This window comes from Callithrix jacchus, chromosome X, assembly GCF_049354715.1.
Source record: "Callithrix jacchus isolate 240 chromosome X, calJac240_pri, whole genome shotgun sequence".
In the NCBI taxonomy this organism is placed as follows: Eukaryota; Metazoa; Chordata; class Mammalia; order Primates; family Cebidae; genus Callithrix; species Callithrix jacchus.
The window spans coordinates 53,729,639-53,744,491 of NC_133524.1; the positions used below are offsets into that span (position 1 = coordinate 53,729,639).

Sequence of the window (14,853 nt, forward strand, 5' to 3'; positions counted from 1 at the left end):
AACTTAGATACTGTTGTGGAGTACTCTTCAACTTCCCAGAGCAAGGCTACTGTGTCCACAGTGTAAGAGAGTCAAACTAGTTTCTCCAACAAGCCCTAGGGAATCTACTCGGATCCAGCTTATCCTTGGAAACACACGGTGGTGTGCGGCCTCCTGCAAGCACACGCTTCACTGACAAGGGTTGCCCTTTGATGAGAGGAGGTGGTGGGGCACAACAGGAGAGAGCAGGGGGCAAGCACTAAATAGATCTGACTGGAAACTAGGCTCTTCCACTAAACCAGTGGAATCTTGGACAAGTCACCTTACCTCCGGGATCCTCAGGACTTAAGTCCCCAAAGCTCCTTTGTACCATATGTGTTCCTGTCTGCCAGGGCCTTATCCCAAGGCGTCTCATGTAATCCTTTTTATCCTGTGAGGTAGGGGTTAGTTATCTGGGTTACCATCCACGCCTACTGAATCAGATTTCCAGAGGCGGGACCAGAGCAATTGATTTTTAAAGAGCTCCACATCCTTTGGATGTGGGGGTGCGAGCAGGAAACTGCTGCTTCTCATTATAAGCTTCTGTACTATTTTATTTTTTACCTGTGTATATACTGCTTTACTTTTAAAAAGGAAAAAGCTTTACAAATGATTCTGATGTGCAGCCAAGGTTGATAACCACCTGTACAGTGGAAAAAGCACTTGAATGACTTGGAAGACCTGGGTTCAAACCTTTTTGGGCCTCAGTTTCCTTACCTGTAAAGTGGGGAGAATAGCAAAGGTGACTTTTAAAGGGCTGTGATGATCTAGATACCAGCCAAATTGGTTCAGATATATTTAATTTTCTCTTTGCTTCACTACTGCAAGGTAGGTATTTCTTATCTCCTTTTACAGATGTGGAAACTTAGGCTCAGAGATGAAATAACTTGCCCAAGTTTCTACAGCTGAAATTTGAACCAGGTCTGACCCCCAAATTGTGCTCTTCCAGATAGGCCAGCATTTGCCAAATTATGGCACACAGTACCACTACTGGTATGTGACTTCTTTGGTTGAAAACAGACAAATTTATTTTGTTTTGATAGTTATGTCTTTTAATATGTATTAGAAAAATACATAATTAGCACATATCAAACCTGTGACTTCACAGATATCACTACTTGGGATGAAAATGATATAGGATAACAATGTTAGACCTCAGATTACCTTAAGAAAAATACTGAGTAAATAGTACAGGAGGGCAATTTGGAAGTATCTATTAAAAACCAATATATAAATATCCTATGACTTTGCAGTTCACTACTAGGTATCGACCCTAGGTAAACTTTCACATACACACTTTCACATAGGCCTAGGGATGCTCCTGTGTAGTATTTTGTAATAGCAAAACCTGAAAACAGTCTTAATGTCCATCACAAGAGAAATGTGTTAAGTAAAATGTGGTAGTCATATGATGGCAATCTATAAGCAATTACAGAGAATGGATTGATCTACATTAAGTAACATGCACAGATCAGAAAAACATTGTTAAGCAAAGAAAACAAATTGCTAAACAATATACCATTTGCATTAAACACACAATGTTTCCAGTGAGTTCGTATATGTACGTACAAGTATTAAAACAGTCTAAATGGAAGTACAACAAACATAAAAGCCACTAAGAAGGAAAGGATCAGAAGGGGGAGTGGTTGGTAGCTGAATGAGACTACCTTTATCTCTAACAATCTAATTTCTCAAAACGAGAATGCATTAATGCAATGTTTGAGTAATTAGAATAGACTTAACTTTTAAAAAGCAAAAAAATCAATACACAGATTGGAATAAAAGTATGATGGTGTATGTGAATGAGTGAAGGCTGAGCTAATCACACCAGGCTTCGCTGTCTCTGCATGTTCCTTATAGTTATGAGGTTAGTTCCTCAAGTGAACCTCACACGTGTTAGGCTGGGACGTGGCCCAGGCTACCTCTACCCTATTTCCTCACAACCCAGATTGGGGCTCCGGTACCCGGCTACCATATATGATTGAAGCTACAGGCTTCCTCAGGCCCTCCACTTACCAGGTAGACCCCATCAGTGCCCTGAAACTTTCCCAGTCAGCAGGGCATTCAGCACCTTCCAGATTTGGAGGCTTCTTCTGTCCCTAATAGCTGGGATCAGAAGCTCTCAGGAGTCTAGGCATGAGGCTTATATTCTGAGGAATTGGCACCTAAGTGGGCTCCATGAAGGGATAAAGCCTCCACTGAGGAGCTTGACATCATTAAATCCTATGAGGTAGGTAATATTGTTAGCCCCATTTTACAGATGAGGAAACTGAGGCACAGAAGGTCAAATGACTTGCCCAAGGTCAAACAACTAGTAAGTGATAAAAAGTGGGACCAGAACCCATAACAGTCTGTCCCCAGAGCTCATGCTCTGCAACTAGTGCCTGACCAAATCCTACCAATTTGTCAAGGTCCAGCTTAAATGTGACCTCCAAGAAGCCTAGAGGTGATCACCCTCTTCTCAAATTCAAAGTACATAAGACATTCAGCTAACGATAGTCATTCATGAACCACTGTATCTCCTTACTAGGAGGGTAGAGATCATGTCTGATTCAACTCTGTATTCCAAGCAAAGAGCTTGACAAATAGAGGGTGTTCAGTATGTGTCTGATGAATACATACATGAATGAATACACAAATGAGTGAATGAAGGCAGTTTCAGGTAACTGCCTGAGACTCCTATGAGGTCCTGAGTACCTTTGCCCAGCTCAGGGGTGCTGTCATCGTAAGCTCTCTTGAAATCAAATTCAGCCTAGGCTCCTTCTAAAACAGGTTTCCAATATCCTTTATTATTTTGCAAACATACATGCACACATGAGGATACATACATACACCATACGTACCCACACACACAGTGGGCAAGAGGCCCAAGGGACCCATGATGATGGGTGATGAGGGGGAGGAAGGGGGTGTGTGTGATGAACAGATGGCCCTGTTCAGCTCAGCACCTCCTTCCAGAGGCCAGAATACTCCTTGTCACTCAGGAATTTTTGCTCTAGACCTAACATCACCTCTGTTCCTCTTCGTGCTTAATTAGCAGTGCCTAAATCCCATGACTACACCAAAAAGGGCCAGGAGGCAGGGGAAAGGTTGGGAGTCAAACATCCAGAGATTGGGAGAGGGACACCTTAGGGATCCAGACAGGGCAGGAGGGTAGAACTATTGCTACTGCTCATTGGGGTTGGGGTTGGCATCTGGGTACTTGGTGAGGTCGAAGGTCAGGACTTTGCTGATCACACAGTCCCCTTGCTGAAGGAGGGAGAAAAAGAAAAATAAAATTGTAAGGAGATAATTAACAGGGGTCTAATGCCCCAGGACCAGGGGCCTCAAACCCTCTTCCCTACATTCCTGCCCAAAGCCCAGGCAATGGTTCTCTCTGGGTGTGAAAGGATGTGCTCAGTCCCATGTGCCTTTTCTCCCTGCCTATTTCTGTACTCTCCTCCTTTCTCCACTGCCTCTGCCTACCTTTCCATCTGTCCCCAAATGCAATGGCCCTGCCTGGCTGGGCTGGCTAAGCCTCCAGAGGCAGAACTCCAATAAGCCCAAATGGCCATTCAGGACCTGATTCCCTATGCTCCCCCACCCCTTTTCCCCTCCACTGCAGCCTTCCCTTCCTGCCCTGGGAAGTCAGGCAGGGAGTAGGGCTGGCTCCTGAGCCAGGCCCACCCTACCTCAGGATAGACTCCAATGAGGCTCTCGGCCTTGGTGTAGAACTCTTCCTTGAGGGAGATGACGATGGCCTGGAAGTTGCAAGTCGACTGCTCCTTGATGTAATTTGCCACCTGTGGGAAAGGCCTCCAGGCACTTAGCAAGGCTCAAGCCTTAACACTCCCCTGTAATTTCCAGCCACAACCAGAAGGCAGCAGAGGTAGGGTAGTGGGAGGAAGGTGAGGGAAAGAGAGGCTGAGAAAAGGAGACTACTGACTACCACAGCATGGATGACTCTGGGCCCAGCCTTCTGGGCACAGAGAACAGGCAGCAGGAACAGCTAGGGCACACTCAGGAGTTGCTCCCTGAAACCCAGCCCCAACCTGGGGGCATCCCTCCCAGGCCCCACTTTCTTTGCACCCACCTTGCCAATGTTGGTGTTATCCAAGGCAGCATCAATCTCATCCAGGACGAAGAAGGGGGCTGGCTTGTAGCTGGGAGGGAACCAGTAGGTGAGCTGACACTGAGGTGGGGAGGGGGCGGCAAGGCAGGGTGGGACAGCCCCAGGGCCCATCAAACAGGCCAGCTTCCCACTCCACTTCTTCAGACTAAAAAACCCAGGTCTCAAAGTTGCCTGAGCCCCTAAAAGCCAATACATCAACAAACACCCTCCCCTCTGCACTAAGCTGTGTTCCAGGTTCCCACAGAACCACAAGAAGATATGGTCCCCTCAGGAGCTTGCAGGCTGGCTGGGGAGCTAAAGTTGTCCAATGACTGAGCTACCTAGAGGTCCACCCCATCCCAACACACACCATCACAGCATGCTCTGTCATGCCTCCTTGCCTCTGCATATGCTGTACATTCAGCCTAGAATGCCTGCTAGTCTCCCTGGCAAACTTCTATTCATCCTTTACATCTCCTGCTCAAGTGGCACCTGCCCTTAAAAGCATTCCCTGGCCTACCCACACCCTCCCCACAGACTGGGTTAAGTGTATCTCTTCCGTGTATCCATAGCACACTCTCACCCGGTCACAACACTTAACACACTGTTTATGCATCTGGCTTCTACTAGACTGTGAGCTTCTCTAGGTCAGAGACCATGTCTGATACATCTGTGTCCCCAATCCCTCTGCAGGGTCTGGTACAGAGCAGCACTCAAGAAACTGATGCTGTACAATCTAGCACTAAGTTGCAGGAGTCAGACTCAAGTACTACTGGCATTCAGGAGGGAAAGGTCAGGGTATGACACAGTGGTCAAGGAGGGCTTCCTAAAGGAAGGGGAGAAGAATGAGGAAGGGTGAAAGGGTAAAAGTGATGATCAAGCTAGATTTGCATGGAAAGGGATTATTAGCCAGCAATCTTGTGAGCAAAACCCTGGAGGTGGGACTGAATACATGCACGGGCCAGTGAGGACATGCTGAGTGGATGAGGGTAGATGGGGAAGACAAGTCCAGGAAAACCAAAGCCAGATATACTGCAGTAGACAGTGAAACAGGGATGCAATCCAGTTTCCACCAAACCATCTTCACCTTCACTGATCTCTGCATATCCTTCAGCCCCAGAGCCTCTGGTGGCCTCAGTTCGGTCTCTTCGTCAACTGCCCTAGGGGGTCAGCCTTACCTGTGGATGGCAAAGAGCAGGGCCAGAGCTGCCACTGTCTTCTCCCCCCCTGACAAGTTGTCCATAGGCCGGAAGCGTTTCCCAGGAGCCACACAATTATAGTTGATGCCGTCCAAGTAGGGCTCTTCAGGATTCTCAGGGCCCAGGAATGCCTAGGGGAAGGCAGATGGGTCAGGATCTGTATCTGAGTCTGGATGGAGATAGGGAGAGGAATCCCGGAGGGTAGAGCAACTGAGGATGGTAGCAGCTGGTTGGGTAAGGGACTCCAGCCTACCTGGGCACTGCTGTTTCGGGACAGGGCCTTATAGATCTCATCAATGTTGGTAGCCACAGATTCAAAACAAGCATTGAAGCGGTCAAAGCGTTCCTTCTTGATCTGTTCAAATGCCTGCTTGGCCTTCTTTGCTCGCTTTCGGGCTGCTTCAAATTCTGCCAGAAAGACAGACAGGTGATCCCTCAGTGCCCTGGCAAGAATGGCCTGCAAATGACAATCCAGAGCAGGACATCCCACCAAGAGAGGGAAATGCCTGAGGAGGGTCCCAGAAGGATCTGTATCCAGTGGACTGGCCATTGGATACAGTGCAGAGTAAGAAACAGGGGCCTGGAGCCACATAAAAATGGATTCCTACCTGGATTCTACCAGCTACCAGCTGTGTGACCTTGAACAGGTCATTTACCCTCTGGGAACCGCAATTTTCCGTTCTATAAAAGCAGGTATAATAACTCCTACTGTTTAGGGCTCCTGGGAGTTTTAAGTAAGAAAGCATGTCAAAACAGGAACTGCTGTGATGTACAGCAGGCCCGTGGCATATTTTTAGCCTCTTGTCCTCATCGTAGGCCAAGTAGAAGGGTAAACCTTACCATCTGAGGTCTCCTGGAACTTATCTCGGACACTTTCCAGCTTTTCCATGGCCTTCATGTTGGGGGCGGCAATACGCTGAAGCACACTCTGCTGCTCATTCAGCTTCTGCTGCAGTGTGTTCATCTCTTGTTTGATCTCTTCCTCAGCCTGGGCATCCTGTAAGTCCCGGGCCCAGCAATATCAAGAAGGGCCTGGCCTCTGTGCCCAGGCCCCCACTGAGATGACTGACCGAAATGTGGCCTGGGCGCCTGCACATATACAGAGGGCAGGTTCTTCTTCTCCAGCTCGGTTCTTTCCACCAGATCCTGCCCATAGTAACCATTCCCACCATCTCTGGAAATTATAGGCTGAGGTGCTGCTTTCTCATCTCTAGCCCTTCCCCCAGGCCCTGCCGACCTCTTTGTCTCTCAGGAGGAGCAGCTGGTGGTGTCCCTCTTTGGCTGTCAGCCCAGGCCGTGAGCCAGTACCATCTCAGGGTGACCTGGAGGCTCCCACACTGGCTGCTCTGGACTACACTTACAGCTCCATGATAAGTAAGGCAATTCACGTTTTCTGCTCAGATCGCTACATCTGAGCAAATTCCATTTGAGTTTGGTTTTAGTTCTTATGGATATTACAATGCATGTCTGGGCTTGTGCCTTTCTGCCACTTTTGGTCAATAAATATTTACTGAATGCCTACCAAGTGCCAGGCTCTGGGGCCATCATATCCTGTGAGGATATGGTATTTCTGTACTCACAGAGCTCAGGGGTCTAACAGAGGAATGCACGTAAGGAAACAATCAGAATACTAGAGGATGAATGTGAAAATAATGATAAGCAGGCAGTATTGAATCAGCACACAAGACACCTAACTCAGACTCAGGAGCTAGAAATGGCTTCCAGGAATGTTTTGTGTGTGTGTGTGTGTGTGTGACAGTCTTGCCCTGTCGGCCAGGCTGGAGTGCAGTGGTGTGATCTTAGCTCATTGCAACCTTCGCCTCCCAGGTTCAAGCGATTCTCCTGCCTCAGCCTCCCGAGTAGCTGGGATTATAGGTGCGTGCCACCATGCCTGGCTTTTTTTATTTTTAGTAGAGACGGGTTTCACCACGTAGGTCAGGCTGGTCTCGAACTCCTGACTTCGTGATCTGTCCACCTTGGCCTCCCAAAGTGCTGGGATTACAGGTGTGAGCCACTGCACCTGGCCCAAGAATATGTTTAAGCTAAGACCTACAGGATGAACAAGTGAGGACAGAGAAAAGGAACAGACTTCTTTTTTTTTTTTTGAAGACAGAGTTTCACTCTATCATTCAGGTTGGAGTGCAATGGCATGATCTCTGGTCACTGCAAGCTCCACCTCCCAGGCTCAAGTGATCCTCCCACCTCAGCCTCTCAAGTAGCTGGGACTACAGACACGCACCACCATGCCTGGCTAATTTTGTACTTTTTGTAGAGACAGAGTTTCACCATATTGCCCAGGCTGGTCTCAAATTCCTGAGCTCAACTGATCCACCTGCTCCAGCCTCGCAAAGTGCTGGGATTACAGGCGTGAGCCACCATACCCGGCCAGGAATAGACTTCTATGCAGTGGGAGTATCACAAAAAAAAAAAAAGCCAGGGGAGGTTGCTCATGGTCCACTCACTGAATTGAAAAGAATTCAAGAGAAAGCAAGCCAGGAATGGTGGCTCATACCTTTAATCCAGCATTTTGGGAGGCTGTCGGGAAGATGGCTTGAGAATAGGAATTTGAGATCAGCCTGGGCAACATAGGGAGACCCTGTCGCTACAAAAATAAAAAAATTAGCCGGGCACATTGGCTCACACCTGTAATCCCAGTACTTTGGGAGGCTGAGGCGAGCAGATCACCTGAGGTCGGGAGTTTGAGACCAGCCTGACCAACATGGAGAAACCCTGTCTCTACTGAAAATACAAAAAATTAGCCAGGCGTGACGATGCATGCCTGTAATCCCAGCTACTCGGGAGGCTAAGGCAGGAGAGAATCACTTGAACCTGGGAGGGGGAGGTTGCGGTGAGCTGAGATGGAGCCATTATACTCCAGCCTGGGCAACAAGAGTGAAACTCCGTCTCAAAAATAAATAAATAAATAAATAAAATTAGCCAGGCATGGTGGCACATGCCTGTAGTCCCAGCTACTTGGGAGGTTAAGGTGAGAGGACTGCTTGGGCCCAGGAGATTGAGGCTGCAGTGAACCATGATGGTGCCACTGCACTACCACCTGGATGACAGAGCGAGGCCTTGTCCCCCAACAAAAGAAAAAAAGAGTAACTTTATCAACTTTATCGCTTCCTGGCCTTTTGGCTAAGATCAAGTGTAGTATCTCTTCTTATCAGTTTAATATCTGATGCGTCCAAAAAAAAAATTTTTTTTTTAAAAAGTGATCAACTTTAATAAACTTTGAAAGCAAAAAAAAAAAAAAATCAATATGGCAGTAGTAGCAATTGTGTGTGCACTGATGCATGTGTACAAGTGTGTTGGGGGAGGGCACAGAAAGAGAAGATGCTAGATAGACAAGTAGAAGCCAGATTATAAAGGGCCTTATAAGGTTTAGATTTTATGATAAGAAAGGTGAAGTATCAGTGAATGATTTTAAGAATAAGGACACAAACATATGTACATTTTAGAAAGCCCTTATAACGATCTCTATACACTACTTTGGAGTGGTCTCCAGGATAGGTTTTTAAGTAAAATATGAAAGGTACACAATTGTATGCTATCTTTTATTTAAGTGAAGGTAGAGGGAATACAAATATATTTGTATTTTAAACCTGTAACAGCAACAAAAAGAATAATCCAAAAACTAATTAAAGGGTTATCTATTGAGAAAGAGAGGTGAAGGGGACAGGTATGGAAATAAGAATTCTCTTCGTTTCCACAGAAAATTGAAGTAAGATAAAAAAGGAAAAAAAAGAATTCTCTTCATGTACCTTGTTTTATACTTTTGGTTTTAGAAACACATTAAGATGTTATATATAACTATTAAAAGAAAATTAAATCAAAATGTGAAAACCACTGGGTAAAAAATTGTTGGGGAACAAGACAGGCACAAGATGCCAAAGCATCACTCTAAAGATTACTAATTAATGACAAAGGCAAAAGTGTATGTTTAGCGCTGAAAAACGTAGCAACTGACAACTTAACTGAGGGATCAAACTCAGTATCACTAATAGAAGGCACAACCTGACATCATGTACCTCCTGGAGGAATGCCACATAAAGCTCACCAATGAAATGTTCTTGCCAAAAAATACTTAACATGAATCCATTGAGCCTCCAGACTAGATCAAATTTCCAATTTATAGGAGATACAAGGGTTGGAAGAACAGGTTAAATAATACTGTAAAAAAAGAACATATACATAATGTGGGACATTTTCCAAGAAAACTCTCATAGACTCTTCAAAAGATCAATGCCATGAATAAAAGGTAAAAGGATAGCTCCATATTAAAAGAAACTAAAGAGACATAATAAACAAAAGAAACTCATAAATTTTTATTGGATACTAGCTTCAAAAAGAAAAAAAAGTATAAAAGACACTTTGAGAACATCTAGGGAGATTCAAATATGGATTGAAGATTAAATATTATGAAATGCAATTATTCATTTTCTTTGGTATAATATGAAATTATGGTTAGATAGGACAATCCCTTATTCCTAGCATGCTGAAGTATTTAGGGTTGAAATATCATGGCCACACTTCCTTCAAAGGGTTTGGCAAAAACAAAAAAAAAACTGCATGTAGTGGGGGGCAAGAGGGAAGAGAGAAAAGCAAATGTGGTAAAATGTTCACTGATGAATCTAAGGTGAAAGGCATATGAGTGTTCACTATTTTAGTCTCTCAACTTTTCCATGGGTTTGAAACATTTCAAAATTAAAGTTGGATTAAAAAAATCAAAATGCTAAAAAGAGCAATCCCTAAAAATGGAAAACAAACTAAAACAAAGAAACCTAACTATATATTAAGCTGGTTAAACACTCAGATAACTCTTTCAAATTACTTTAAAACATAGGAACATGACTATACATGCCCAATGAGGCCTTCCTTAGCTTAATAATAAAAAGAACCTTGGAAAATCTTAAACTACTTAAAACTACATTCAATAATCAAATTGTTACTAATAATATCTTATTGTGATTTTCAAACTACTATATACAGAGTAGGATAAAGTAAATGTGTTATGTTAGTGTTGCTAGGAACTGAGACTTTCATCAACAATAACTGGGAGACTCAAACATAAAATAAATGATGTTCAACTGAAAGTTACAATTTCAATTCAAAGTATCAATATGAACTCATGATGTATTTTTCCTTCAAAATAAAATAACCACATTTAATAGTCCCATCTACTGAAAAGTTCTAGAAGTACTAACAAACCCAACAATCATGAACACTCCAGTATCTAGATGGTAGTTGCTAAATAATAGCATTTCCCAGTAAAGGAAGTCAGACCTTCCTGGAGAAATAGCTGATTCCAGGTCTGGGTGGAAAATGTGGAAGATGAGCCTAGACATACTAGAAAGCAAGGAAGATATCAGACCACAAGGATTGTGTTGAAATAATTCAGAAGTCAAACTGAATGAGTTATCATGGGTCAAAGATGGGACAACCTGAGCACCAAGAAGGATAATAACCCCAACAGATTGAAAGACACCAAATATATTTAAATTCATAATGATACAAGAACTCAGTGGACAAATCTTGAGAAAGCCAAGAAAGCAATTCCTTATTTTATAAACTGATAAAGTGGGGGAAAAAAATCAAGCCTTTCCTATACAAACTGTACTAACTATATCTCAGAATAACCAAATAAACGATGAGAGGAAGTATCTCTTTATAATATTCCAGCTGGTAAACAGAAATGATATACGGTCACCATTTTGCAAGCCCTGATTAATTAATAGATCTTCGCAATAATAAGCATAGCTGCAAACCACACAAAAAGAGCCACTAATGGACATTACGTACCTCCTGATGAAGTAACACCACCACCTGTGAAGGAGTCGTAACCACAACAAACAAGCGAACCCCCAATTTTTTTTTTTTTTTTTAAAAAGATGAAGTTTCACCATGTTGGCCTGGCTGGTCTTGAACTCCTGACCTCTGGTGATCCACCCACCTCGGCCTCCCAAAGTGCAGGATTACAGACGTGAGCCACCACGCCCGGCCTACAAACCCCAAAATTTGAATCTAATCAAGCTTCTGTGCTGTCCAATCTGGTTGCCAGCAGCCACATATGGCTACTTAGCACGTGATATTTGGCTAGTGCAACTGAGGAGACAAAATCGTAATTTTATGAAATTTTAGTTCATTTAAATTGAAAAACTGATATTCAATTCAGTCACTGGAAAACTTTTAAGTATATTTGGAACAACTTGGGTATGTGGGTCTCCTTTTTCAATTGTAAATTTTAGGAAATCTAAATACAGATCAAGTATTTCTGAGGAAATTTTAGCATCTGAATTGAGACATGCTGTAAGTGTAAAATACATACTAGATTTTGAAGACAGTACAAAAAAGGATCATCAAATATTTCATCAATAATTTTTATATAGTTCACACATTAAAATGATACTCCTTTGGATACTAGGCTAAACATAATATAGTATTAAAAATAATTTCATCTTTGTCATTTTTAAAATGTGGCTACTTGAAAATTGAAAATTACACACGTGGGTTACATTTTATCTCTATTGAACAGCACTGATCTACACCTAACTACCCACTTAAAAGAACTACAGAGGATAGCAGAACTATTTTTGGGGCTTTTTTTCGGGGGTGGGGTACATTCTAAACACCATAGGACACAATCAACAAAGTATAGAATGTTAAAAATCCTTCAGAAGAAATAAGTCAACGTTTGTGACAACAAAACATTGCAAAGAAAAAACAGACGGAGGGGGATTCCATAAGTTAAATGAGATTCAAGTGACATATCAACTAACAGCTTTATCAATCATCCAATAACTATCAATCAATCATCTCATTTGACTTCCAATTCAAGCAAGCAAACTAGTGATTTTTGTGTGTGACCATCATGAATGTGCAACACTATTGTATTAAGAAACTATTTTTAGGTATGCAATGGTTCTAATTATTTTTAAAAATTCCTATCTCTTTTAGAGATGTATCCTGCAAAATTTGCAAATGAAATATGATGTCCAGAATTTATTTATTTATTTATTTTGAAACAGAGTCTCGTTCTGTTGCCCAGGTGTGAGCCACCGTGCCTGGCCCAGAATTTACTTTAAAATAACCTATGGGTAGGGAGGAATAATAAATAAAGTGTGAGGGGGTCGGGCGCAGTTGGCTTACACCTGTAATCCCAGCACTTTCAGAGGCCAAGTTGGGCAGAGGTCAGGAGTTCGAGACCAGCCTGGCCAACATAGTGAAACCCCATCTCTACTAAAAATACAGAAAAATTAGCCGGGTATGGTGGCGGGTGCATGTAATCCCAGCTACTCAGGAAGCTGAGGCAGAGAACGCCTGAACCCAGGAGGCAGAGGTTGCAGTGAGCCAAGATTGTACCACTACACACCAGCCTGGGCAACAGTGTGAGACTCCATCTCAAAAAAAAAAAACAAGTTTGTGGGGGTTAAAGAAGTTTGGCCAGGAGCTGACTGTTGTTAAAACTGGCGATTGCTATAAGAGGGAGCAGTGTACTATTTTACTTTTGCATGTAAAATTTTCCATAATAAAAATCTAAAAATAACAACAACAAAAAAGTAAACTTGAAGTGGTTCCCACTGGCCAAGGATGAACAATGTGAGCATCAAGAAGAAAAATGGGCTGGGCGCGGTGGCTCAAGCCTGTAATCCCAGCACTTTGGGAGGCCGAGGCAGGTGGATCATGAGGTCAAGAGATCGAGACCATCCTGGTCAACATGGTGAAACCCCGTCTCTACTAAAAATACAAAAAAAAAAAAAAAAATTAGCTGGGCGTGGTGGTGCGCGCCTGTAGTCCCAGCTACTCAGGAGGCTGAGGCAGGAGAATTGCCTGAACCCAGGAGGCAGAGGTGGCGGTGAGCCAAGATCGCACCATTGCACTCCAGCCTGGGTAACAAGTGGGAAACTCCATCTCAAAAAAAAGAAGAAAAATGGGGCTGAGTGCGGTGGCTCATGCCTGTAATCCTAGCACTTTAGGAGGCCAAGACAGGCTGATCACCTGAGGTCAGGAGTTCGAGACCAGCCTAGCCAACATGGTAAAATCCCATCTCTACTAAAAATACAAAATTTAGCTGGGCATGGTGGCATATATCTGTAGTCCCAGCATGTCTGTAATCCCAGGAAGCTAAAATAGGAGAATCACTTGAAACCAGGGGTCGGAGATTGCAGTCAGCCGAGATCACGCCACTGCACTCCAGCCTGGGTGACAGAGTGAGACTTCATCTTAAACAAAAGAAAAATGGGCCAGGAACAGAGGCTAATGCCTGTAATCCCAACACTTCAGGAGGCGGAAACAGGAGGATCACTTGAGGCCAGAAGTTAAAGGCCAGCCTAGGCAACATAGTGAGACCCTGTCTATAAATTAAAAAAAAAAAAAAAAAAAAAAAAAGGCTGGGCGCGGTGGCTCACGCCTGTAATCCCAGCACTTTGGGAGGCCGAGGCGGGTGGATCATGAGGTCAAGAGATCGAGACCATCCTGGCCAGCATGGTGAAACCCAGTCTCTACTAAAAATACAAAAATTAGCTGGGCATGGTGGCACGAGCCTGTAGTCCCAACTACTCGGGAGGCCGAGGCCAGAGAATTGCCTGAACCCAAGAGGTTGCGGTATGCTGAGACCATGCCATTGCACTCCAGCCTGGGTAACAAGAGTGAAACTCCCTCTCAAAAAAAACAAAACAAAAAGAAAACAGGCTGGGTGCAGTGGCTGAAGCCTGTAATCCCAGCACTTTGGGAGGCCAAGGCAGGTGGACCACCTGAGGTTGGGAGTTTGAAACCAGCCTGACAACATGAAGAAACCCCATCTCTGCTAAAAAAAAAAAAACAAAATTAGCTGGGCATGGTGGTGCATTCCTGTAATCCCAGCTACTCGGGAGGCTGAGACAGGAGAATCACTTGAACCCAGGAGGCAGAGGTTTTGGTGAGCCAAGATCACGCCACTGCACTCCAGCCTGGGCAAAAAGAGAGGAAGGAAGAAAAATGACTCTAACAGATTGAAACATAAAAGACATCTAGGCCAGGCGCAGTGGCTCATGCCTATAATCCCAGCACTTTGGGAGGCCAAGGCGGGTGGATCACGAGGTCAAGAGATCGAGACCATCCTAGTCAACAAGGTGAAACCCCATCTCTACTAAAAATAAAAAAATTAGCTGGGCATGGTGGTGCGCGCCTGTAGTCCCAGCTACTCGGGAGGCTGAGGCAGAATTGCTTAAACCCAGAAGGCGGAGGTTGCAGTGAGCCGAGATCATGCCATTGCACCTAGTCTGGGTAACAACAGTGAAACTCCGTCTCAAAAAGAGAAAAAAGAAAAAAAGACATCTAAACATTTAAGTTTCTTTTTTGAGACAGGATCTCCCTGTCACCCAGGCTACAGCGCAGTGACGTGATGTAGGTTCACTGCAGCCTCAGCCTCGCAGGATCAAGTGATCTTCTTGCCTTAGCCTCCTGAGTAGCTGGGACTATAGATATATGTCATCACACCTGGCTAATTTTTAAAAATTAGCTCTTAGGCTCAAGCAATCCTCCTGCCTCAGGCTCCCAAAGTGCTGG

General features: G+C 44.1%; 1 protein-coding gene and 1 pseudogene across 1 annotated transcript in view; one reads left to right on the forward strand and one right to left on the reverse strand.

Moving 5' to 3' along the window:
- Nucleotides 1-1,043: 1,043 nt before the first annotated feature.
- The window catches only part of SMC1A (structural maintenance of chromosomes 1A), a 44,482-nt gene continuing 30,672 nt past the window's right edge, over nt 1,044-14,853 (reverse strand). Inside the window, exons 20-25 of the mRNA XM_002762903.6 lie at nt 6,148-6,304; nt 5,561-5,715; nt 5,287-5,438; nt 4,091-4,160; nt 3,690-3,800; nt 1,044-3,267 (exon numbers count right to left, since the gene is read on the reverse strand). Of these exons, the coding sequence (XP_002762949.1) occupies nt 3,184-3,267; nt 3,690-3,800; nt 4,091-4,160; nt 5,287-5,438; nt 5,561-5,715; nt 6,148-6,304 (729 nt within the window). The 3' untranslated portion in view covers nt 1,044-3,183. The remainder of the gene's footprint in view (nt 3,268-3,689; nt 3,801-4,090; nt 4,161-5,286; nt 5,439-5,560; nt 5,716-6,147; nt 6,305-14,853) is intronic.
- LOC118150874 (U2 spliceosomal RNA) lies at nt 8,426-8,534 on the forward strand (annotated as a pseudogene).